The following is a 26,251-nucleotide window of genomic DNA, read 5'->3' as shown; positions in this document are numbered from 1 at the left end:
TTCAATTTTTATTTTTATTTTTTATTTTTAAGATTTAATTTTTTAAATTAAATTAATAAAAAATGAATATTTTAATCAAATAAAACGGAGAGTTTTGAGTGGACTAACGGCAGTTAACAAAAATTGACGGTAGGGAGTTTTCTAGTAGTTTCGAGTTACCCAGGGACTAAATTTCCAAAAAAAAATACCCAATGAGTTTTTAATAAAAGCGCGTTGACCTAAAGATTTTATATATGATTTCCCTTATTATTTTAAAGGTTTTTTAATTTAGTAGGACACGTGGCGGGATCCTGGCCTTTGGATTAAAATGAACAGCCAGGATCCCCTAATTTCAGAATCTGGAATCCCCTGAGGATTTCAAGGGATCCGGATCCACCCTCTACACACACAACACTACAGGACAAAGAAAGGAAGATGACAGACTCATCTTCTAATAAAGAAGGTTCATTTACATTCTTTTCATTATTGTTCACATGTGATGGAGTAAGATTTATTTAGTGAAATTCTAATAATTAGCATTAGAACCTTCTGTCTCTTTTCTCCTTAGATGTGATAAATCCCGTTGTTTTAAATAATATTATTGTTATTATTTTTTCGTAAACAATGAGATTTGCGTTAGACTTGCGTTTGAACTGTTTTTCTTTTTTTTTTTTTCTTTTTTTTTTTGGAGGTTATTCGTATAATCTATGGGTCGTCACTGCAATTTTTTTTAATTTGTTTATTTTATTTGGTGAATGAAAGATATTGAATCTGGCCACTGCAACGAAAAAAAAAAAAAAAAAATTGTGGATACCTGGCGAAGGCGCACAGTGGGTACTGGCATTGTTCATTTTTTTTTAAAGAAAATATCATGTGTATGTCTTGAAAAGTCCAAGACATAATAATAATAATAATAATAATAACAATAAAAATGAAGGTCTATTTTGTTATTATTCATGGTATGTACTGTGCTAATATCTAAATGGGAGATGATAAATGCAGTCTTGAAAGTCAAATTTTTGCTTTAAAAAAAAAAAAAAAGACAAAATTTTGTGTGTTTATGCGTGAAAAGCTGCTAGCCTAACTGCCTAAGTTTTTAATTTGTTTATTTATTTAGTTCAAATTTATTTGTTTATTTGGCTTCTAGAGTGTGGCCCGTGTGTGTTTTTCTCTGACTTTGGGGTTGCTTTGTTTTTTGAAGCATAAGGATATATATTAAAAAACAAAAAGCAAAAAAGGAAGGTTAAGATGGACATGCCATAGAGTTATGCGTGAAGTTCAAATGTATGCGTACATATTATGGAGCGATGAGGCTTTTGCATTGATATTGATTTACTTATTTACCAAACAAAGCAAGTTAAAGTTTGAAGCATGTGTCGTGACTTCTAGAATTTCTTTTGATACTTGTGGCACTTTATAATTTTTTAAATATGTTTGAATTTATCCTAGATTCATGTCATTTTATGTCCAATTATGAGTTGTTTATATTTTTATAAACTTGAATTTATTGAATATATATGAGGATTTTGGCGGAAATGAGATTGGGTTCAATTGTGGTATTAGTTTTGAGATTGTTAAGTTTTTGTGCAGTATTTATTTTAACAATATGTTTTATTTTTGTGAATATACACATTGTTTTGTTTTTTATGTATGCGTATAGTTTTGAGTATACATATTATTTTTATCCCTAAAAGGGAGGGCTTTGACAACTCCATTGATATTTATTTCAATCATATGTGTTGTTTGTTTTGATTGAAATATTTTTTGACGAGCATAAATTGTTAATGTATTATACAATATATTTATGTTCAACATAAAGATTTAAGCTTTATGGTGCATAGATTGACAATTTCTTGCATGCGTGTTAAATGTTGAACATAGAATCCAAAATTTTTATTTCATTCGTCTTGGACGACAAGCGTTTTTTTTTTACCTAAGAGATTTTCAGTATTTTTCTTGGAGCCGTATCATCATGGGAGTAGTAAATTATACATATTCTCATAAAATTTGGTTCTGTCATATCAATTGATAAAATACAAATGACGCAACTCTTGTATTTGTGATACTCATTGATTTGTAAAATGACACACATACGTGGGAGAGTTGAGTCAATGTGAAATAAACTCACACATGAATGGAAGATTTATTGTGAATGCACGTGTGAGTGTTGTGTCCCATATTAAGAAAAGAAAAAAAAATGGGTACATGTATTATATTGAAGAAAATAAATGTTAATATCTGCGTATTTTGTATACACATTGTTTTGTATACATTGTTCATAATATTTGTGATACTAAAATATTTGGTTATGAACAAATGTTATTGTTGCTTATGAATTTATATGCATTCATTTCAAGATCTATATGTGAATTTATATACATTCTTATTGAGATTAAGGAATTTTGCTAATTGTGTTATGTATAAAATTGATGATTTTGACCAGTTATGCTCTCACCTATCTTGAGACTAATTGCAATAAATTGTTAGATTTTATCATTAATTCAATAAAGAGTTTTGCGACTTTTGAGTGCATCGGCATGTTTAATGCATGATGCATTATTACATTTATTGTAATTCAGTGATGCCATGCATCTGGTGTAATTTGGTGATTGCTACGGTTTTGTGTTATTTTGATTAAATATAATTTTGTGTCTATTGGTTAAATCTCTAGCTTGATTGAAATATATCTTGGTGTAAATATATAGATTATTTGCGAATATAAAATTTTTATTTAAAAAAAAAAAATCATTTTCGCCCACAATATTTAATAATGATTACCAAGTAATTATTCAATTATATTGTGTTATTATTGTAAATATGCACTTGGTAATCATTTTAATGAATTATTTCAAAATATTTATGGACTAAGTGAGACAAATAAATGGATTTTAATTTCACTTTTACCTAAGAAAAGTTTTTAAATGAGATATACAATTTACGACTAATGCTCATTTTGATTATGATTGAAGGTAATATTTATGATTTTTTGTTATTTTCCAATTAAAGTTGAACTACTTGCATGTATAATGATATTCACTTAGAGATAAATAAACTCTTGGTTAAATGTGCATATTTTTTTTGTACACCAAAATAGATGATTTTGAATAGTCATGTACTTGCCTATTGTGGGACTAATCATGATAAATTATTGGGATTTACTGGTTCAATGTGGATATGTTGTTGTATATCAAAATTAATGATTTTGAGTGGTTACGTACTCGCCTATTGTGAGACTAACCATGATGAATTATTGGATTTTATCGGATATTATTTGAAAGAAATAAATAAAGGGTTAAATACCTCATACCCCCTAGGGTTTGCCAACTTTATTTTTTTCCCCTTTGGGATTTCATTTTTATCACAGGACCCCCTGGGTTTTGATAAAGGACCAATTTAGTCCATCAGTTAGTTGACCGTTAAGACTAACACGTAGACCAATCAGATGTTGACACGTGGCATCTATTTAATTTTTTTTTTAAAAAAATGTATTTATAAAAAAATTTTAAAAAAAAAAACTGGGGGTGGCCGAGCCACCCCCTTGGCCATTTGGGGGTGGCCTTGGGCTCCAAGGGGGTGGTCGAAACCACCCCCAATGGTGGCCCCTTGGAGCCTCGGCCACCCCCAGTTTTTTCCTTTTCTTTTCTTTTCTTTTTTTTTTTAAAAAAAAAACTAAATAGGTGCCATGTGTCAACATCTGATTGGTCCACGTGTCCGTCTTAACGGTCAACTAACGGATGGACTAAATTGGTCTTTTATCAAAACCCCAGAGGGGTCCTGTGATAAAAATGAAAACCCAAGGGGAAAAAAATAAAGTTGGTAAACCCTAAAGGGGTTTGAGGTATTTAACCCATAAATAAATAAATTTTGGGTTATTATTTTGTAAATCGTAACAATAATACCAAGGTTTATACGGATAATAACTTTGCCCTATCGGTAAATTATTATATGGTAAGATGTTTGGGACGATGAAGAAATTGGTTAGATACTTTGCACATGGTTGCCCAATCTTATCATCTCGATAGCGGGTCACTTTAAGTCTTTGTATTAATTATTTTGCTTTATCTTGTATAGCAGTCCATTTTTTGTATTACGGACTCTAGCATATAATTCTAACAAAAACAATACATAAGAGTCAATTGTGTGACGCAGACTCTAGCATGAATGTGAGATAAAAAAAAAAATTAAAAAAATAAATAAAGTTCGTAAGAGTTCATTCTGTATTACAGACTCTAGCATGAATTTGATATAAAAAATAGTACGTAAGAGTTCATTATGTGTTAAAGTCTATAGTATGAAATTGAGATAAAAATAATATGTAAGAGTCAATTATGTATTGCAAATTCCAGTATGGATTTGACATAAAAATAGTGCGTAAGAGTTCATTATGTGTTAGAGACGCTAGCATGAATTTGAGATAAAATTAATGTGTAAGAATGCAATGTGTATTTTGAACTCTAGCTTGTGTGAGATAAAAATCTTACTATTTGGTAAATAAGGATATTAATGAGTGAATATTTCCGGTTTTATATGCATCATAAATTTCTTGTGACATCCTCAATCCCAACGATCCTGGCATATCTCTCTTGAAAAGACACATATTATGAAAATGTGATAACTTCCAAGTCTCAAGAGCCTCAAGCAATCATATTTGCGTTAATTGTGTGTAGCTTGATGTGCACTTAAGTATGTACATAAAATCATATGATTATATTGTTGATGTACTTGGGAAATACTTGAGTCATTGGAAAACTGCAAAGAAGCACTGAGGTACTTGCGGGGGTGCTAGGGACTTTTGTGCCAACGTAATGGTGACCATATTTTTGATGTACTTGAATATTGTGATGCCGATTATTTTAGTTGTCCAGGTAGTATATTTGTGATGGAGGGAAGAGCTATTTTGTGGAAAAGTGTCATATAAACACTTATAGCTTCCTCAACTATGAAGACATAATGTGTAGCTTATTGTGAGGCTACACGTTAGGATACATGACTGCAGAATTTTATCTCAGGGTTGGGTATTCCAGATGCCATTGTGATGCCGTTAGAGATATTTTGAGTTAATTCTGTAGAATTTTTTCTGTCTCTCAAAATACTATAAGCTCCTTGCGATACAAGCATATTGACATAAAATATTTGTTTGTTAAAGAGAAAGTTAACCGAATCTCACGTTTGTGTAGTGCTCTCACAGAACATATGTTGGCGGACCCATTAACCAAGGGTTTTGGCTCCTATAATGTTTCAGGAGCATGCGACTCATATGGGATTGTTAGAGTCTTTTGTTCTATTAAGTTAGTGGGAGTCATGTACCTTGTATATATCGTGAGTATTTTTGTGTTGCCATTTGCGTGCATTTGTGTAACTATGGCATTGATGTTGTGATATGAGACATTGTGTGTGAGTCTCGATGGGACATTGTGTATTAGTCTTAATGGGCTTCATTTGAAAATATAGTGATTACTATTTGTGCTATTTGTATGCAATACTTGCATTCTATTTTTCTAGATCACGTGATTGTAAATACTTGTTATATGTTATACATCCTATCGATGTGTTCTTTGTAGTTGCAAACACATCCGGATCAAATTGTGTTTTTGAGATGCTTATTTGTGTTTATTTGGTAATTAAATGACTTATGCAGTCCAAGTGGGCAGTGGCGGAGCCACGTTGGTGGTTGGGGGTGCCGTGGCACCCCCAACGATTTAAAAAAAAAAAAATTTTCCTTTTCTCTGCTCTGTGGCCACTTGCATGTTGGCGCTCTGATCTTATATACACACCAAGAAAATAAGAAGAAATAGTTAGTAGAAGAAGAACTCAATAATAAAACCTTCATATATATATATATATATATATATGAATACAAGTTGCTGCTAGGAGACTGATGGTGAACACAACTGGGAGAGAAGTAGAGTTTTGCATTTTTTTTTATCATTTCGTGGGTGGTCATGAACTGCAAAGTATAGATTTTTGTGTTTTAGGGTGTAAGAATCTGCTTACTTTTTTTATTCTGGAAGTGTTATATTTGTGTTATGATATTGTTTAGCCTCTTTAGGCTTTGATCAAATTAAGAGAAGAATATATCTTAGTAATTATCGAACTAGCATTTTCAGCAATAAAAATTGTTAAAACACGACTTTGACTTTGCAACAAAATTGAGGATGATTTTCTTGCAAATAGTTCATTTCTCTATATTGAAAGGGAAATTGCTGAGAACTTTGATTTAAATTCGATACTTGATGATTTTGTACTTTTAAGAGAACGTAAAGTGCAATTCTAGACACTTTTTTTTTTTTTTTGTATTTCTGTCTTTTTGATATAGTGTCGACATGTTACATTTCTAATATATCAATTTGAGCACATATTTATGAATTTTTATGTATATATTTTTTTTGTGATGCATATATTGTGTAAATTACAAAATTTTTAGGGTGGAAAAAATTTTTAAGACGCCAAAAAAATTTTAGCGGCACCCCCAATATGAATTGTCTGGATCCGCCACTGCAAGTGGGAGAATGTTGTATTTTATTTCACTTTTGGGTGAACTGCATAATCATTTTGATATTTGGGTCCATAATGGGCTGGACCAATTCTATAAGTACTTGAGGAAGCCATGTATTCTCACCCTACATATATAATGAAATTAGCCCATTAGACTTCATTAGGTCATCAGAGCAATTAGGATTGAGAGACTAGTGTCCTCTACACACACAACACAACATGACAAAGGAAGGAAGATGACAGACTTATCTTCTAACAAAGAAGGTACATTTACATTCTTTTCATTATTGTTCACATGCTATGAAGTAAGACAGATTTATTTAGTGAAATTCTAACATGTAATTTTAGCTTTCATGAAAATAATGATTTATGTTTGTAATATATTTTGACTTGATGGTTTCTTTTGTAACAATTATCTGTTGCTAAGGTGCAAAGGGATGTATGCATCAACCAGTGTCGCTGATCTCATGTATTTGTGCAATAATACGATGGTTTTTGTGATTGTTTATTCGATTCCCTTTGAATGTCTGCTATAATATGATGGTTTTTGTCATGGTTGTTTCCTTTAATGTTGTTGGGCATGTATGTGCTTTTGCACAGTCTTGGTAACTAACCTGTGCAAAAAAGGTTATTGTGTCTCATATTGATGGAAAATTCACATTCTATACTGAAAAAATTAATTATAGGGAAAAATATAAAATGGTCTCCCAAACTACCAGCCATTTGGGGCTACTTTATTACATTTTGAATATTTGGTAGCTAAATTACAAATGGCTGATAGTTTGGAGGGCCATTTTATATTTTTTCCCTTAATTATAATACACTATCCTTTTACATTCATTCAAAAAAGAAAAAAAAAAAAGTAGAATATTCTTACAATAAGCAAATTGATTACATATATAATATAGATCATGGAACCACTATAATCAAAAGTAATACTTTGGTCTTACTTCTTCCTTCTCTGTCAACTCTCGATATTGGTACCACTCTCCTCCAGCTTTGGCCACGAGCAATGGAGGCCTAACAAAAATCTCGACTGGCTTGGGGACATGGACAGTTATATGCAGTTCTCTGATTGTTTCCTCTATATTTGGATCATATATTTTGATTGATTTGCCCACTGGTTCAACACAAATCCATCACAAGCAGGCCTGCCCAAACAACGAGAAATTGCACATCCTCATTCTCTTGAAGATTAGCCTCAAGAGAATGATTTAGAGTTTGAAATATATATATATGGAAAGCAGTCAAACATGGTCATGTTGTCGACATGCACCATGTTTTTGTTATGTTTTGTTCTACAATGGCAGTGGAGTTTGCAGGCATGATTCATATCCCTAAGCACAAATTACAAGTGATATGTTATCTGTTTGTGCTTACTATATATATACTCGTTGATCATCTTTAAAACCTCACAAATTTTATGACTTATATCAGAATTTTTAAAAACTAATAATTTGGAAAAAAAAAAAAAAAAAAGATTAAAAGAGAGAGAAGGAGAGAGGAAAATTTTTATGTCAAAACAGTTTTATTAAAGCAGCAACAGAACTATATAAACCGAAAGTAATCAAACAAAAGAAATCAACAAACTGTGAGTATGCTAATTCAGATTTTGGATAGTTAGATTAATATATTACAATATTTAGAAATTTCAACAAGTTGCCGCCAAGATCACAGATCACGCATTCAAAGTAATTAATACTGGAAGAAAAAAGAAATTGTGTAGAGCAATAGACAAAAGTAGTTAGGGAATTCTTAACATGCTGCCACCAAGTCTCGAAGAAAAACCACACAAACAATGGTTACATAAACCTTGCACACATGAAGAGGCCAAGTAATACATAGACAAATTAAAGCCATCACTAAACTCTGAAAGCATCAGTCCCTATTAAGTGCTTCAATTTAGGAGAAAGGGGCAGTAAGATTATGAAATGTTATAGTCAATTGCGTCACACATAAACTCAACATCCAACTTCCAACTTGTGGAAGAAAATTTTCCCTTTCAAAACATTTTCAAGTTTCAACCAAAAAAGGAGTAAAATTTTGAAAAACATTCACAAGAAAAATTGAGGAAAAAAAAATATAGCACAAAATATCCTATACACCTTCAGGAAGAAGCAGGAGGAAGAGAACTTACAGTGTGGGATCACAAAGGAGGAGAGAAGGCTCAGATAGAGGAGTTGCAGACAGGATCTGAACACCAAAAAATTGGTCAGATACGAAGGGACGTTGGATTTTCGGGCAAAAATCTAGCTCTGTCTTTGCATCTCTCTCCAACTCTCTGAGGCGATTGGATTTTTGTGCCCTCCTCTCTGTTTTACTCTCGAATGTTATACTAATACTTCTGTGTCAGCCCAAACGATGAGAATTAACATTGTCATCTCCAAAATTAGCAAAACAAATTTATAAAGAACATAAAATGGAAAAAGATTCCAAGAAGTACCACCGAAATATAAGAAAAATACATTGCTAAAGGTAAGGGTGGAAGTTTGAATCATACTAACCCTCGGTTTTCATCTAAAGCAGCAACTAATTCTTTGTTATAGCCAACCAAACATTATAATTAGAATGAGGATGTGTTTCAAAAAGCTCTTAATAGTCTGTCTAAAATGTATCTTCTGTCGCTTTTATGATTGACTGAAAGAGTAGGCAAAGACATCAAGATGACAAAGTGAATAATGTAATGAATCTACAGAGGTATTAATGCTCAGTAGGATATGTTTATATATAAATAAATAAAAACCAATTTTGATTAATTATACTCAACAAAGAGTATCAAAAGATTTAGAACATTCCATTCAACCAGTACATGATTTTTGAATTTTGGGGAAACTATGCAAAAGAAAATTGTGGGGTGAGAGGGGCTTTCAGAATCAAATGCAAAATTTGAGATCATTGGAAATAAATAAATAAATAAAAGGCAACAAATATTATCATTTAGTGCACTTCAACCGCTTGATAATTTTGAAACAAAATCCAAAATTAGGCCAACAAATTCTAAACAAATAGAAATAGAATTAATAAAACAAAATGTAACTTTCAAGTGCCCAAAAAAAAAAAAAAAACAGTATTGAACAAAACTTTACTTCTTCTACTCTAATCTTGATAAAACCACAAAAGACGATAATCATATATCATAAATGCCATTCCATTCCACAACAAGCATACATTAACGTAGAGTGAAATTATCAAATTAAACCAAAGCCACCTAAAGCGTCACTACCCTTTTACATAGCCATTATATTGTTAGAGTTAAGATTGTATCAGATTTCAAGTACAAATCCATCCAATACAGTAGACTAATCAAAGGACCAACCCACCCATTCACAGGGCAGCGAAAGATTTCCCCTTATTTCAGGTCCATACTCTAACAACCAGAGTAAATACAAGGATTGAGGTTTCCAATAAGATGTTTTCTAATATTCCTGGAAAGAAAAGGTAATAAATGATTCCCTTCTAAGCAAATAGATTAATTAGACACACATATGCAATAGCGAACCACTTATGCACTAATAAAATTAGACACCCGCCAAATCTCAACATGAAATCAACAGCCAACTGCCAAAGCCGACCCACAAAACTCAACGTTTCAGCATAACTTTAACAGACCCAACTCCCAAATCCCAATGATTCAGCAGAATTCACCCACAAAACCCAACGACTCAGCAGAGAAATCCAAACTATTCAGCATAACTTACCCACAAAACCAACAGACAAAGGCGACCCACATCCCCATTGGGTATTTGATATACCTCATTGGTGGAGGAGCTTTTGAGGCCGTCGCTTAGTTACGTTACAGCGCCGCTGCCGCACACAACACTCTTCCCACTTTCCTGCCAAAAAAACTGTCTGGCGGTAAAAAATGAAAATTCCACTTTTACCTTTTGCTGCTTAACCCTAAAAAACATCGAACGGCTCCCATGCATTCATCCCAATGACCACAATCAGATCATTACCATTGCTTCGAACTACCCAATTCACCTTTCTCTCAAGCAAATCAAATATAAAAAAACAATGTGTGAAATCACTTCAAAGGAACCAACCAGAACCAGTCACCAGTCTCAGTGTTTCACCACCAAGAAAAACCCAGCCCCCAAAAAAAAAACACACAAATCTCTAAGACGACGCGTCGTCGAGGCCACTGAAGACATCAACCGACTATAGAGTACGGCACGTCGTCTATCTATCATTAATTACATATAATGGTCATATTGGAAAGGCGCTGCGAAGTCGAAATATAAAAGGAGGGGGGTCATATGTCCAGATTATGATTTATGTATGTGCGAAATTGCGTTCCATAAGCTGTCCGCCGATAATCGTTTCTAGGGTTTCTAGTCTTCTACGATAAGAGAAAGGAGTGATCGATCTAAAGAAAGGAAAGATGAAGATGCTGACGGGATTTCGTTTTCGGCCCTCTAATGATGAGCTTATAAACCACTATTTGTTGGGGAAGGTCAGGGGAGAAGAGATCACTTGGGATGGCATTCGTGAGTTTGAGCTTTATGGAGAGAAGATCCCCTGGGAACTTTTCGGTGATCTTGACAGTGAGGAGGAGGAAAAGCATTACATTTTCACGAGGCTCAAGAAATCCGGCAAACGCGTGTCAAGAGCAGCCGGCTGTGGGACTTGGCATGAAAGCTCTTGCAACCAAGTATATGACAGTGAGGGTCAATGTGTGATTGGACTCAACAAGCAGTTCTGTTTCAAGGTTAAACGCGAATCGCGCGTGGAGAAATCCCACTGGATCATGCATGAGTTCTCCCTGGCAGGTCTCTTTGAGCAAGAACGGTGTAACAACTGGGTTCTATGCGCCGTAAACAAGAAGGGGGCAGGAACAAAAAAAGGGGTGAAGAGATGTTTCCAGGATGTTCAGATTCCCAGCACCATCGTCCCTGTTGAAGCTTCAATTCCATCCCTTGAAAACCCCAAAGGCGGGAATACAAACATTTTGTTGCTTGAGGATGAAACCCATGTGGGAAAAAGGATGCGTTGGGATGTCCAATCTGATGCATTTGAAGTTGCTGATCAAATGCCCTTATCATGTTTATCCCAATCAGAGAGCTCTCAATGTGAACGCACACTCTCACCGAATTCTGTGGATGTTGGGGAAGACAATACTCTGACGACAGATTTCGAAACCCAAATGAGTTGTGGGGCAACCATTGATACTGCTGATTATGGGTTTGATACTGCTGAATATGGGTTTGATGAATCTAAATTTTCACTGCTACAGAATTTTATGGATAATGGGGAAAACAACACTCAGATGACTGATTTGGAAACCCACAACATGGGCTGTCTACCAACCGACGATAACGCTGATTCTAAGTTTTATGGTTCATACGGTTATCTCCCACCGTCATCTACTCCAGAGAGGGAACATCTGCCACTTGATACATGGATGAATATTTTGCTATGATGAGTTGTTTGATTCATCGTATTTGTTTAGTTTGCAACTTCCTTTATAAGCAAGCAAAACTCTGGTATGCTTTTTTGTTCAACAAAATGTTGATCAGAAGGAATTGTAAAATCATTATTTGAAATGACAAGTTTCTTTTTGTATGTTTTTCGGATTTTCAATGGGTTATTTTTCATAAACTAGAAACTCGTGCAGTAGTTCTGAAAGCATATTCCTTGGAAGAAGCAGTGCATGTAATCCATGTGAGAAAGGAAACTTAAAGATCTCTTGCTTGTGTTTTCCCATAGTATTGCTAAGATCTTTTGAAATTTTAGACACCATTTGCTTCCAAAAAAAAAAAAAAACTTTTTCTAAAAATGCTTTCCTAGTGAAAGAACTTTGCAAAGTTCTGGCTTTATTCCAGTACTCTATCAAAAGTTGATGTGAACAATAAACAGAGCCTTAGCTTTGCGACCTTTGCCCCATGGCGAGCCCAGCACCCCTCAAATCAATCCATTGATCACTAAGGATTTCCACCATACTTAAGCTTAAATCATCAACATGGTTCTTTTGAATTAATAGCTCCTGTATTAAAAACTGCATATGTACTGATTGTGCCAAAGGTGAGTGCTAAGCTGAGAGCAAAAGGATGAATTGCTAGGTGATAGATGAGAATAAAAGTTTGTTAAACTAACCATGTAAAATTGTCATGGAATGGATGGTTTTGAGGCTTCTGGTGATTCCTTGCTGCGCTTCACAACTAGATCAAAATTGACCCACATGATTCCATATAAAGTTGGGTGTCTTAAATCAAATTAAATTATGTCACGGTGCATTTTGTATCTAGATTGATAATTTTTTTTATCCGATTTTGGTTTGCTAAGACAGCCACTGGTACAAACGAAACCATGCTCATGGAAAGATCATATCTGAAAAAACAGCATACATCTTCTTCATGTTCGTTAGTTTTATCATCATTATTACTTGCAAAAAAGATTATGCCAATGGCCTTTAAAATATTTAAGCTGTTATGTTTATGATAATTACGCTCTAATATTTTCTTTACAATCTCTAGCTACGTTTAATGTTAAAAAAGATGCCAAGAGAGCAATAATATTTTTAAGGTAATAGTAGTAGAGCCGAGTGTAAAATGCCTAAATAAAGTATATATTAAGGAAGAGCGTTACAACATATAGCTAGATCACCTCAAACAACACAACAGGACAAAACGTGGTGTAAAACTATATGGAGGATTATTATTCAGAGAACCTATGCTGTTATTAAAACAGCTAGACGCCTGAAAGATCTTAATTACCAGTGCCTGTGATATGAGAAATATTAATGTTGTACGGCTCACAATAACATAAAGCTCTTGTCCTTAATTAGTACTAATTAAGCCAGTAGCAGATCAATGTTATGCCCATACTTTTGTGTCAGCCCAACTGATGAGAATTAACATTTACATCTCCAAAACTAGCAACATGCATGGAACATAAAATGGAAAAAGATTCCTATAATTAATTATCACCAAAATATAAGAAAAATGCATTGCTAAGGTAGGATGGAAGTTTGAATCATACTAAAGTAGCAACCAATTTCTCTGCAATAGCCAACCAAACATTATAATTAGCATGAGGAAGTGCTTCAAAAAGTTCCTAATAGTCTGTCCAATATATATATATATATATCTTCTGTCGCTTCTGTGATTGACTGAAAGGGTAGGCAAAGAAATTAAAATGAGAAAGTGAATAAAATCTCTTAGGGAGAAATATAAATTTCATGGGGAAAAGATTTTTTTTTTTTTTTTTTTTTTTTGTGAAAGTCTCCCAACTATGAATTAACAAGAAAAAAAATTAAAAAAAAAATTAAATACTATCTCCTAATCACCATTCCAACATACTTCCTTTGATTACATTAGTGTAGATAGGCATGAGGAGACTACCTTTACTGAGTATTGGAAATTATAAAGGAGAGTTATTTCAAGAAAAATAATAAAAAATGGACACCTTTGCCATATGTTTCACCAAATCTCCAATGAAGATATCCACATCCTCACAAACCAAATCATATTTTTCTTCGTCTGATGGCTAAAGATGACAATTAACCTGAACTAAATTACAACGGACTCTAACCCGTTGGATATAAACTTTTTTGTTTTAAATTTTAGGTTTTTTTTGTTAATTTTTTTTTTTTACACTTTACCCCTAAGTCATTTATGTTTACACTTTATCCCCGATGGCATTTTCGGAAGTTTTGATTAAAAATGGTCATGCCAAGCACGTGACTTAGTTTCCGTCAAAATAGACGAATTTGATGGACGAATAGTATTTTTTTGCCAACATCTGATACATTGTGGGGATTTTTCGTTGATTTCTAAACATTGGGCGCCAAAATTTAAATGCGTAGATACTTCAAAGGAGGTAAAATGTATTTTCTCATACTTTTTTTAGTATACGTGGTTTAATGAATTACAATAGTCAAGGGGTGCATGGCTGAACCACCCAAATAATCAAATTTTCACATGTTTGTTTTTTTATTGGTTTTTTTTTTTTTTTAAGGAATATTGTCACGCGTCAGTTACTTATTGGTTAGATGTGTATTTCCATTAATTTTATGAACCAACGATGGACGAATAGACCATCTCCGTTTTTAGTAATAGGTGAGATACCATATTTAAAATTAAGGCCGAAAAAAAATAAAGTCTTTAAATCATAGGGGTCAAAAACATTTAATCCATTATATTAATCTAATTGATATTGTGCCCCAAGAGGTAGCTTAATCGGCTGTGACCACGCCTAATAAAGCGGAGGTTACTAGTTCGAATCCCTCTCCCTCCTTTTGTGCGAACATGTCAAAAAAAAAAAAAAAACTGACATTGTTTTTTATATGCATTATTTTGATAATGTGATTCATTCTGGTATATAATGGACAACTCTTTGGTTTTTTTCGATCTCTTTTTATTTTTAACATTTCGTTAATGTTAAAAAATAAAATAAAAATAATAATAATAATAATAATACTCTAGCTGAAACTCTGTTACCAAAATTTATAAGAAATAAAATAACAATGCGTGAAATTACCACAAAGGAGCCAACCAGCCACCAGTCTCACTACCAAGAAGAAACCCATCCAAAAACAAAATAAGGCCTCATAAGCATTAACCGACTATGGAGTACGACACGTAGACCATCTATCATTAATTACATATAACGGTCATATTGGAAAGTCGGTGCGAACTCCCTATATAAAAGGGGTCATTTGACAAAGGTTATGATGCATTGGAAAAGGCGGTTTTGCATTGCTAAGGCGGTGCGAAATTGCGTTCCATAATCTGTCCGCCGATAATCGTTTCTAGGGTTATTAGTCTTCTACGAGGAGAGAAAGGAGTGATCGATCTAAAGAAAGGAAAGATGAAGATGCTGACGGGATTTCGTTTCCGGCCATCTGATGATGAGCTTATAATCCACTATTTGTTAAGGAAGGTGAGGGGAGAAGAGATCCTTTGGGATGGCATTCGTGAGTTTGAGCTTTACGGAGAGAAGGCCCCCTGGGAACTTTTCGGTGATCTTGACGGTGAGGAGGAGGACAAGCATTACATTTTCACGAGGCTCAAGAAATCCGGCAAACGCGTGTCAAGAATAGCCGGGTGTGGGACTTGGCACGAAAGCTCTTGCAACCAAGTATATGATAGTGAGGGTCAATGTGTGATTGGACTCAACAAGCAATTCTGTTTCAAGGTTAAACACGAATCGCGCCTGCAAAAATCTCACTGGATCATGCATGAGTTCTCCCTGGCGGGTGTCTTTGAGCAAGAACGGTGTAACAACTGGGTTCTATGCGCCGTAAACAAGAAGGGGGCAGAAACAAAAAAGGGGGTGAAGAGACGTTTCCAGGATGTTCAAATTTCCAGCACCATCGTCCTTGTTGAAGCTCCAATTCCATCCCTTGAAAGCCCCCAAGCAGGGAATACAAACTTGTTGCTACTTGAGGATGAAAACCAGGTGAGAAAAAGAATGCGTTCGGATGTCCAATATGATGCATTTGAAGTTGCTGATCAAATGCCCTTATCATGTTTATCCCAAGCTGGAAGCTCTCAATGTGAACTCTCACCGGATTCTGTGGATGTTGGGGAAGACAATACTCTGATGTCAGATTTGGAAACCCAAACGGGCTGCGTGGCAACCATTGATACAGCTGATTATGGGTTTGATACTGCCGAATATGAGTTTGATGAATCTGAATTTGCACTGCTACAGAATTTTATGTATAGTGGGGAAAACAACACTCAGATGACTGATTTGGAAACCCACAACATGGGCTGTCTACCAACCGACGATAACGCTGATTCTGAGTTTTATGGTTCATATGGTTATCTCCCGCTGCCATCTACTCAAGAGAGGGAACATCTGCCACTTGATACATGGATGAATATTTGCAATGATGAGTTGTTTGATTCCTCTGTATTTGTTTAGTTTGCAACTTCCTTTGTAAGCAAGCAGAACTCTTGTATGCTTTTTTGCTCAACAAAATGTTGATAAGAAGGAATTGTAAAATCATTATTTGAAATGACAAGTTTCTTTTGTTATATTTTTGGTTTTTCTTTTCTCAATCCATTATTTTGGTTCATAGTCCGCAAAATAAAAGGAAAGTAAAATGCCAAATCACATTGCTGTTTGGTTTCGGATTTTCAATGGGTTATGTTTCATAAACTAGAAATTCGTGCGGGTATTTTCCCATATAAGAGCTAAGATCTTTTGACATGTTAGACTACATTTGTTTCATATAAAACAAATTCTACAATTCTTATAAAAATGTTTTCCTATTGAAAGGACTTCGCAAAAGAGTTCTCGCTTTAGCCCAGTACTCTATCAACAAGCATGGAGAATTTCCACCTTCATCCTTCAAAAGTTGATACGAACAATAAACAGAGCCTTGGCTTTGCCCCATGGCGAGCTCAGTGCCCCTCAATCCACTGATCACCAAGGATTTCCACAAAACTTCTGCTACAGCATCATCATGGTTCTTTTGAATATATAGCTCCTGCATTATTCCCAACTTCTTTCAGCATGACAAATTTTAGGCCGTAAAATATCCTTCTTTCTTTATAAGTAGCTTTCTAATTATAAACGTTGGCAAAAGTTTCCACCATGAGTTAATAATTCACAGATTACCTTTGGCATAGCTAACAAGCAAGCAAATCTTTTACAACATACTAGACCAAAAGAATGATGATCATTCTGACCTAAAGAAAAATTAGGATGCAATTCCTCAACTTCAACCAATTTCCTTAACATGGGTATCTACTCATCTTATTACTTAGAAGTTGACATTTAAATCCAAGGTTCGTTTCAAGCAGCATCCCACAAAACTGTAACATGTTCTTAAGAACCAAGAGTGCAAAAGCAAAAGACTTATGCTCACATGACCAGCAATCTTGTGCATTTCTATAGGGCCACGGTCAAGCTGTGCCACAAGCTGACCACTTTTTGATGAATATAAGCACAAGCATATTAAAATACAACACAAATTTCATTTGACTAATTTTCATGTTAGATATCTGGTCTGAATAATAACAAAGACATCTCCAAGAGATCCCATGAAAAATTTAAAGCACTTACTCATGATTATAACCTCCTACAAATTCTGAAGAACTAGAAGGGTACAAAACTTAGATCTATCAAAAAGAATGTGTATATATATATACACAAAAAGACACAAACTAAGGGGGAAAAAAAAACGAAAGGTCAATATAGAAACTTACTCATGATCTTTTGTATTGTCATGCCATTTCTGAAACTGGAAAATTGAATGATACAGAAAGTAAGAGCAGAAGCATACCGGCTACTATTATCTAACAATAAATTGGTCAGTATGTACGGGGACATGCTCCTATCTTTGCCTTCGAGAACAATAACTGCTTTTCTATAAATAAAAGCCATATCAGACCACATGAGCCTTTTCTTATAACTTTTCCAAGTTGAAGACCTTCCTCGTCGAAAAACTGCATATGTACTGATTGTGCCAAAGGTGAGTGCTAAGCTGAGAGCAAAAGGATGAATTGCTAGGTGATAGATGAGAATAAAAGTTTGCAAAAGTAACCATGTAAAATTGTCATGGAATGGATGGCTTTGAGGCTTCTGGTGATTCCTTGCTGCTCTTCACAACTAGATCAAAATTGATAGAAGCCAGCTGAGACAAGTTCTGAGAAGACAGGATGTAAATTTTCAAATTGGATTGCGACCTTATAACTTGATCAAAAGTTTAAAGTTTAGACAGCAAACTAATAATGAAACCAGTCTATTTTTTCTCCATGATGCTAAAACATAAGCTTATGAATCCAGGGAGAGAATATAGAACTCTTTGCTACTATTGAAAATAAGAACTACTGAAAATCACCTCCCACAATAATTCCTGAACAATATATGAACAAGAATTTCACACCCATATCAAATATCAGATAACCATAATTGGATCAGCTTGAAAGCGGCATAAGAAAAATGCAAAAATTTCATTTCTATGTGACATCTAATGTCCCCTGATGATGAAAAGAGCATAACTAGGTGAGGCAGATCTTACCTTAAATGAGAAATTACTAAACGAGTACTTCACTGCAAGGGCTGGACAATGGAAGTCCGCCAAACTGCCACATTCATCACCCTGATCCAGACGCATACAATAGTGAAAAGATCAGAAAATAATCACAAAGGGCTGTAAGTGGCGCAAAATGATAAAATGTTTCATACAAATTCACTTATAATTCTTTTAGGATCTTCAGCTTCACTTAGCAAATATTTGGATATGACCATCTGCCAGTCCACATGATTGCATACAAAGTTGGGTGTCTTAAATCAAATTTAGTTATGTCACAGTACATTTTGTATCTAGATTGATAAATTTTTTATCAGATTATGGTGTGCTAAGACAGCCACTGGTACAAACGACCAGGCTCATGGTTTGGTCTATTGACGCCCTAGGTGCATACACAGAAAGATCATATCTGAAAAAACAGCATACATCTTCTTCATGTTCATTGCTGCATGATCTGCTGCTGCATGTTTCAGTTACGTCCTCAAAGTCACTAACTCCCACCACGTGGTCATCTTCTACATTCCATATGTACCGGCTCATAAAATAACTTGTATCAAGTGCTTCTATTGCTGGTATGAACATAGCCTGCAGTGAATTAAGAGTGCTTCGAAGATCACGTAATTGTCAAAAGTTATTTCAAAAAACTTCGACAAAGTTCAAATGTATGACCTTTTGCCTTGCAAGTGTATCCCAATTAATATCCTTGAAGAAAGGATGTACCTTCACCTGAGAGGAAAGTCAAGGATCTGCTTAGTTTTATCATCATTATTACTTGCAAAAAAGATTATGCCAGTGGCCTTTAAAAATTTACCTCCCTGGCTCCTGTTGCACCTAGTCTTTGCACTGGATTTTCAGTCAGAAATCTGAAATGGAGTGCACAAGCAATCTTAGGTAATATGAAGATAAGTATCTTAATTCCAAGGTAAAAGGGGGCCTCATAAGAACAATCATTGACGTAACAAATCTAATAGTCTTGGAGATGTAGCAGTGAGCCAGCAATAGAAGGTAACCAAGAAGCAGGCAGCAATCAGCATAGGTGTTTCCAGCTGACTATTTTGAAGAATTTACTCGTGTAGAAAAGTCAAACTTAGGATAATAAGCTGCTTCAGGATTTTTGTTAGCATAGTTATTAACTAAGTGGTTGGTTTTTGTGGTGATGGTTTCATAGGTTTATTAGATCCGTAGTTAGTTACTCAGGATGAAAGCAGTTCACCATGAAGGAGATTAAGGGTGAAGAAAGCTAGTTACTTCTTGCCGGTAGTTGCTATTTTTAAAAATATAAAGAAGTAACTAGCAAGCAAAACTAAGGGTGAAGAAAGCGATTATAGAAAATAATAGAATCTCTGCAAAGCAAAACTGATCAAATGACGTATGAAGAGAGTTAAAAAGTCATTTAGATTTTGAAAACAACACTTCTGAGTATTTCAATAAAAGTATGAAGTAACCATGCAACCCAATTTTGATCACATAAAAGAAGCCAATAAGAATGAGTACAACATAAATCGTGATTCCAATGGCTATTTGCATTTACAAAATTGATAATAACAAAGAGCACTCTTTAGATAAAAAAACCCCGAAATTATACGTTCAGAAAATGAAGAAATCAACTTATAAGACTTACTTGTCAACCAAATCATACGCTTCATTGCTCATCTCCTCAGGTATCTTGGGCCAAGGTATATCTCTGTTTATTATGTTATCAAAAACTTGCTGAAAATACAGAGGATCCATTGGTATCAATTTCGAGATCTAGACCCATGATTATCAAATGATACAACACTAAATGCTACAATTCCCTGTTCTAAGATTCAAAAAAATTTCATTCAAATGTGAAGAGGCAAACCATAAAATTAGTATGAAGTTCCCTGAAGTGTTAAACTTAGTCTGTTTTGAGCAATAAATTCATGGTTGGAGTCAAAAAGAACAACCAATTGAAAAACTACAACCACAAAAGTCTTGAAGAAACACACAAACTACCAAGATTCGAGCTGCCAAGATTTGTACAGAATACGCAAAGGCAAGAAAAGATGAAACAAAGAATTAAAATGAATTTGACTCGTTATACTCATATTCCTAGGCTGATTTCTATGTAATTCTTCAATTTTTAAAATATGTATACTCTAACGAAACCCTTAATCTAAATCAATGCAATGTATCTTGCTAATCTGGAGTTCAAAAAATTGACATATGTTAAATTGAAACAAATATCTAGAGCTCTGACAAATGCTTTACGTGCAATAAGCTTTAGTGAAAAAACTGCACATATGTTGGTGAATGGTGACAGTGTAAAAGAAAAAAAAGTGAAAACCATTCACCTACACCGTTGTCCAAAGCTTTCTAAATCTAGTGATGATTGTATTCAATTAGCCTACCTGAGGACGTTCAGCATTGAATGGTGGAATACCTACAAGCAGCTCAAATAGAATAACACCCACAGACCACCAATCTGCGGTTGCACCTGCAAGGATAACAGAGAAGATAATAAAACAAAACTGATAAAGAACATTATTCGTTCATAGAAGATATCAGCAGATAAATTGCAGACCATGTCCCATGCCAAGAAGTATCTCGGGTGCCAAATAATCAGGCGTGCCCACAACTGGTTGCTTTTGGCGCTGTTCTCTTTTCATTGAAGGTTCACTTTTTGGTTCATCATCCCCAAGGAAATCAGTACTGCTGACTGAAAGACCTGATAAGTCATCTGTGCTGTTAATGAGACCAACCTTTGAAAGCCCAAAATCTGTCAACTGTAACAGAAGGGATTAGAAATTTGTGAGCAGCGACAAATAAAACCTTCATCGCGTAACATACAATAGAAGAAGACAAAAAAAAAAAAATTACAAATTTCACTTTAAATCTTAAAAACAAAGAACTTCAAAAATAAATTCTACAAAATGAAACATAACAAACAACAAAAAGAAAAGGTCTGTGTTACATATCAACTTAACTCCCACATATATACACTAAAACGCAGACATAAGGGATAAGGTCTCCAAAACTGAAGGCATTTAATCATTTAAACAGTGAAGAATTAAACTTGCAAAATATTGACCTTTATGTGACCATCTTGACCAATCAACAAGTTGTCAGGCTTCAAATCTCTATGAATGACATTTAAAGAATGCAGATACTCCAAAGCAAGAACCTGAGGGAAACAAAAGAACATTTGTGTACTGCTGGTGAGAAAGTTTTACCGAGACAGATATTTGTAGGCAATCTAAGACAAGCAAGGATATTAATATGTCCTTACAACTTCTGCAATATATATACGGGCCATGTCTTCATCCAAGCAGCCTAGATTTCTCAATAAAGAATAAAGATCTCCTCCGTTTAAGTACTCCATGACCAAATAAAGATTTTCCCTGCATGTGAAGGAGTAGAAAAATCGGACCTGTTCATCATAAGATCACATAACATTAGAAGTGTGTATCTACATGGAACGCATCCTTGAAAGGTTAATACGTTGTGGGACCTGCTTACCACAAAAGGGTTGCGAACTGATATGAGGATGTCGCGCTCCGCCAAAATATTTTCAACTGCATTTTTACGTATCATATCAGCTTTCTTTAACACCTGTAAAATATTCAAAACATATTAGAATCTTTGACATTATGATTTTCTCAATTCTCAACCATACACAAGCACACACATTTTCAGACCAGATGCATACACAAACACACACATAAAAACTGAAATGTGAATACACAGGCAGTAATAAATATCATAATGAAGGTAAAAAGAATTAATAACTCTTGTATTCTAACTACTCACTCAATCATGCATTCAAAAAAATCCTGTAGAGCAGAGATGCTGAATACATGTCTTCCGGAAATTAGAGAGAGATTAAAACAATCGCCAACAAGACAAGTCATTACAACCAATAAGACGAGCTCTTGAGCAAGAGCACATTTTGGTCTTTCCCTGTCTCATAAAACTGTGCGTACTACTGCATGGTGTCTAAATATTGTATATACTACAAAAGAGGAGGCAGATGTGTCCAATTACAGAATATATAAAAGCTTGACATATCATCTTCTATTTTCAGCCATTTCAATGATTTCATGATGGTATGCAGGTAGGTACAGATGCTGACCTTTATAGCAAATAAATCACCAGTTGCTCTTTTCCGTGCAAGAAAGACTCGTCCAAATGCCCCTCTACTAATTGGTTTTATTATTTCAAAATCTTCTATTGATGTCCGATCCTTAGAACAAGGATCGATAGGGCTTGCACGCAGACTACGGACTGTATCATCTTCCATCAAACTATCTTCGTCAACAATGCCATTTGAGTCTACTTTTTCATCTTCTATCTGCCCACAAAGATGTACATACTTTTCCCTGTAAATTCCATAATCACAAACATGAAATCAGGAAATTGTGATCATATGTAAAGGAATGGACCAACCAACAGAAACGTTATGCGAAAAAATTGATGGACAATAGAAGCTACAAATGATCTTTTGTTGTTAGTGATAGAGATGCTCAAAACACAAACACATGGGAATGGTCTGACATCAAAAAATGACTCACTGCAATAGTTTCTCTATACGTCTTCCAAATGTCTCTACAACAAGGGCATCGACCTTTCTGTCCTGGATGGCATATTTGAGTTCTTCCAGACGGTCAATCATATACTCCAATGCACTGTACTCGCAGTTGTTTACATTTGCAACAGAACGAGCAATATCCAGCAACTTGTTTATCTGTCATTCATGGTTTGATTAACAAATGAAAATTACAGCAAAGAAGTTCTTGTTTTTTACGGAAAAGAAAAAAAGCTATGGCAAAATTTTTTAACAAATTCAAACAAGCTGCCAGTAATCAAACTAGCTCTGCTTGTAATCTTATTAAAATCTCCGTGTTAATTATTCCTACGAAAGGCCGAGCAAAATGAGAAACTGTTAAAGAGGCTTATCAATACAAAACAGGAATTCTTGGAAGGCAATGAAAGAATAATTATTTAATGTAGAAACAGGAAAACTATATGTGTTGATCACTGTAGATAAATAGTCAAATTTTTGGTATCAATCTTTGTTTCAAATAATGAAAGTAGCAATATGGGGTCTTTTTTCTTTTTCTTTTTTTATTTTTTGTGGGAAGGCGAGGTGGGGATTAACCGTTATGAACCAAAGTTTATGCATATGATCCAAACAAACCGTAAGCGAGATGGCAAAAGCTATGCAGAAACCAAAACTAACGGAGATATCAAACCCTATACTCTTGAAAAACCAAACAATACAAGGGAAAATATATGGAAATATAATTTTCTCAGTTGCATACCTGCTGATAATTCTCAAGCTCTGCTAGTATTCTCCGTCCACTCAAAAGCAATTCAATCTGGTTGGTCCGTGGTGTTAATAATGTTGATCGAGGTGTCAAGCTTCCTGGTGACAAAACTCTTGCACATCGACCAGGTGTCACAGTTTCAAATGACATTCCGGGCGAAACATTCACAGTATCCATGACAAAATTATTATCCATATCAGCAGCACAATCAAGAACTTCTTCAGAAGATGGACGAGACAAGCTGTTTTGCTTAGGTGACATGTCATCTGACTCATGTATACTTGATGTAGACACTCTAGCAACCTCAAAACTTCCTCTATCCGTGCTTCCAGGCGTACTCCTTGGAGTCCAAGATTCCAGGATCCTTTCAAGAGTTTCGGCAACTCTCTCAAGCCGTGCATTAACAGTTAAGCCTTTCAAGTCACATCTATCGGCAATTGTACATATTTGAGAGTGCTCTTCTACATGCACAGTTGGTATCTCGACCTCACAAATACGACAGATCATCAAACTCTCATACGTAACATTCTGCTGATCCCAGAGTCCAACTCTTTGTAACCCTGAAGAAGCCTTTGAATGTTCAGGGCGGCATAATGGACTATCAAGATTCTCAATGATGTCATCACCACCAGTTTTTCTTTCATCTTTATGTTGCAACTTTTCCGGTGTATCCTTGGAGGGAGCATCAACAGCACAATGAATTTTCCGGTTTTTCTCAGCAGCACCTGGAAGTTTCTTCCAAGATGACATCCTATAGCTGCTTGAAGATGAATCAGCACTTCTGGCGGTGCCAACTTCCACACCATCAGCTCCACTATTGAGATCTTGATCTACTTGACCATGCTTCTTAAGACTGCCTTTTTCCCGCCCATGTGACATCTTCATTTGCTTCTTATTCACCTCCTTCCCACTCGATGGCCCACTAAATTCCTGCCGTGTAGCCTGCAAAACTTGTTCCGAATAAACTCCAAGATCACTGAGTTGGTGAAGTCCCAGTATGTGGTCTTCTTCATAACCACTCTCTTTCTGGAACTGCACAAGTCGGGTGCACCGAGTGAGAATAAAAAGAAGGCGGGTATGGGCTTGTTTGAGGACCCCCATTGGTAGTTCTTGACGCCGGTCATCCAAACTCTGAACAATGCCTTCACACTTTACCCAAAACTCACTAGACGGCATCGTTGCACAGCGCCGCGCAACTACCAACAAATCCTCCACGCCCTCTTTCCATTTAGAGTGAGACTCTGAAGTCTTCTCAAGTATACCCACCAAATCTCCAGCATATGCACCTAAATCAGAGTCAACTTCTTCCTTTAACCTGTCAAATTTTGTCCTTATTGCCACCATAATCTCCTAGAAAATTTTCCAGGAAAGTAGATATATTGAAATGTGTAAAAGATGGCAATAACAGCAACACTAATTGGGCATTCATTCATATGTGCAAGGCACATCAAGAAATTAATTACAACCAATGCATACATATACCTCCATGTGCCCGAATGCACGAGACTTCCAAACCGGAAATGGTCGAACTCCTTTGGAGTTTAGTTCGTGAGAGAAGCTCTTGATCTCAGGGGTTCTCTTCTTACGCCCACTTGTGACGCGCAGTATTGCCTGGAAACGCGGCGATTGGATTTCCTTGACGAAGGCTGCATGATTAGCCTGCAAGAACACAACAATGCCACATACCTGAGCTACCTAAATTCCACCAACTAACCACCTTTCAAAAAGAAAAAAGGAATATTCATTTAGTTAACGATTTCTTAACCTCCAACCCCATATTGAGTGGCAATGGGGCTTTCACTGATTTCGACTGAGTCCATTGAACCTTTTTCCCTATACATAATCATCAGAAACCAATTAATTTTTCCCTTTATGTTCCTCAAAACTAACAATTCCACGATCCAATTCCATATAAAACAGAGGAGTAAAAATGATTTTCCATAAATGCTTTAACATTAAGTTGAAATTCATTGTCAAAGCGATCTGTACCTTGTTCTATGGACGTGGCTCGCTGAAGCGAATAGGCCAATTTGGTCGCATCCGGGACCGTGGCCTTAGTCCCATTGGAATCGTTCCCCAAATTCGAAAGTGTACCGGCCAACGACGAGAACCGGAGCGGCGACGGAGCGGAGCGGGTGCGAATGTGGTTGAGCCCCAGCTTGGACGCGACAAGCATCGGAGAATGTGCATCATCGGGGTCTGAAACGTCGTCTTCGCCTTCCTCTTCTTCGTCTTCGTCGTCGCTTCGCGTTGCGTATTCATCATCCTTCGGGGACCGGCGGATTGGGATCTGAGGGATCTTGCGGAGCTTGGCTCGTGAGGAAGGTGCGGTCTCGCTTGGCGACCACGACGACGTCGTCGGCGTATCTTGCGGAGGAGCTGAGTCGGACATGAGTGATCGGGTTCGGGTCCTTCATTGCATTTTCTCCCGAGTGTATTAGAGAGAGAGAGATTAGGAAGTGCTCGGAGGGAGAAATTTCCGCGGGAAAGAGGGAGTTGGGGG

The 26,251-nt window shown here is 35.6% G+C and overlaps 3 protein-coding genes across 3 annotated transcripts; 2 read left to right on the top strand and 1 right to left on the bottom strand.

Moving 5' to 3' along the window:
* Positions 1-10,855: 10,855 nt before the first annotated feature.
* On the top strand, positions 10,856-11,893 carry LOC132181997 (protein ATAF2-like). The gene has a single exon (XM_059595210.1). It carries the CDS (start codon positions 10,856-10,858, stop codon positions 11,891-11,893), a length of 1,038 nt encoding a protein of 345 aa, XP_059451193.1.
* A 3,389-nt stretch (positions 11,894-15,282) lies between these two features.
* Positions 15,283-16,344, top strand: LOC132181995 (protein ATAF2-like). The gene has a single exon (XM_059595209.1). The coding sequence runs from the start codon at positions 15,283-15,285 to the stop codon at positions 16,342-16,344; it is 1,062 nt and encodes a 353-aa protein (XP_059451192.1).
* A 258-nt stretch (positions 16,345-16,602) lies between these two features.
* LOC132181399 (probable serine/threonine protein kinase IRE) lies at positions 16,603-26,145 on the bottom strand. The gene is made up of 19 exons (XM_059594600.1): positions 25,738-26,145; positions 25,514-25,581; positions 25,231-25,407; positions 23,743-25,098; positions 22,993-23,165; positions 22,554-22,800; positions 21,941-22,033; positions 21,711-21,851; positions 21,513-21,605; positions 21,006-21,207; positions 20,833-20,918; positions 20,082-20,170; positions 19,272-19,323; positions 19,130-19,186; positions 18,887-19,045; positions 18,449-18,529; positions 17,972-18,073; positions 17,634-17,884; positions 16,603-16,912 (listed from the first exon to the last, which is right to left on the bottom strand). The coding sequence occupies exons 1-17, from the start codon at positions 26,138-26,140 to the stop codon at positions 17,984-17,986; spliced, it is 3,567 nt and encodes a 1,188-aa protein (XP_059450583.1). The 5' UTR covers positions 26,141-26,145; the 3' UTR covers positions 16,603-16,912; positions 17,634-17,884; positions 17,972-17,983.
* Positions 26,146-26,251: the final 106 nt, after the last annotated feature.

The sequence above is a fragment of the Corylus avellana genome, chromosome ca5 (genome assembly GCF_901000735.1).
Source record: "Corylus avellana chromosome ca5, CavTom2PMs-1.0".
Classification (NCBI taxonomy): domain Eukaryota; kingdom Viridiplantae; phylum Streptophyta; class Magnoliopsida; order Fagales; family Betulaceae; genus Corylus; species Corylus avellana.
This window is presented reverse-complemented; position numbering and strand designations above follow the sequence as displayed.

Coding starts and splice junctions, on each gene's coding strand:
- LOC132181997 (XM_059595210.1), top strand. CDS start 10,856: ATGAAGATGCTGACGGGATTTCGTTTTCGGCCCTCTAATGATGAGCTT.
- LOC132181995 (XM_059595209.1), top strand. CDS start 15,283: ATGAAGATGCTGACGGGATTTCGTTTCCGGCCATCTGATGATGAGCTT.
- LOC132181399 (XM_059594600.1), bottom strand. CDS start 26,140: ATGTCCGACTCAGCTCCTCCGCAAGATACGCCGACGACGTCGTCGTGG. Junction 22,034..22,553: donor GTGATTTATTTGCTATAAAG/GTCAGCATCTGT, acceptor AATATTTTACAG/GTGTTAAAGAAAGCTGATAT. Junction 18,530..18,886: donor GCAATGAACATGAAGAAGAT/GTATGCTGTTTT, acceptor CGTCTGGATCAG/GGTGATGAATGTGGCAGTTT.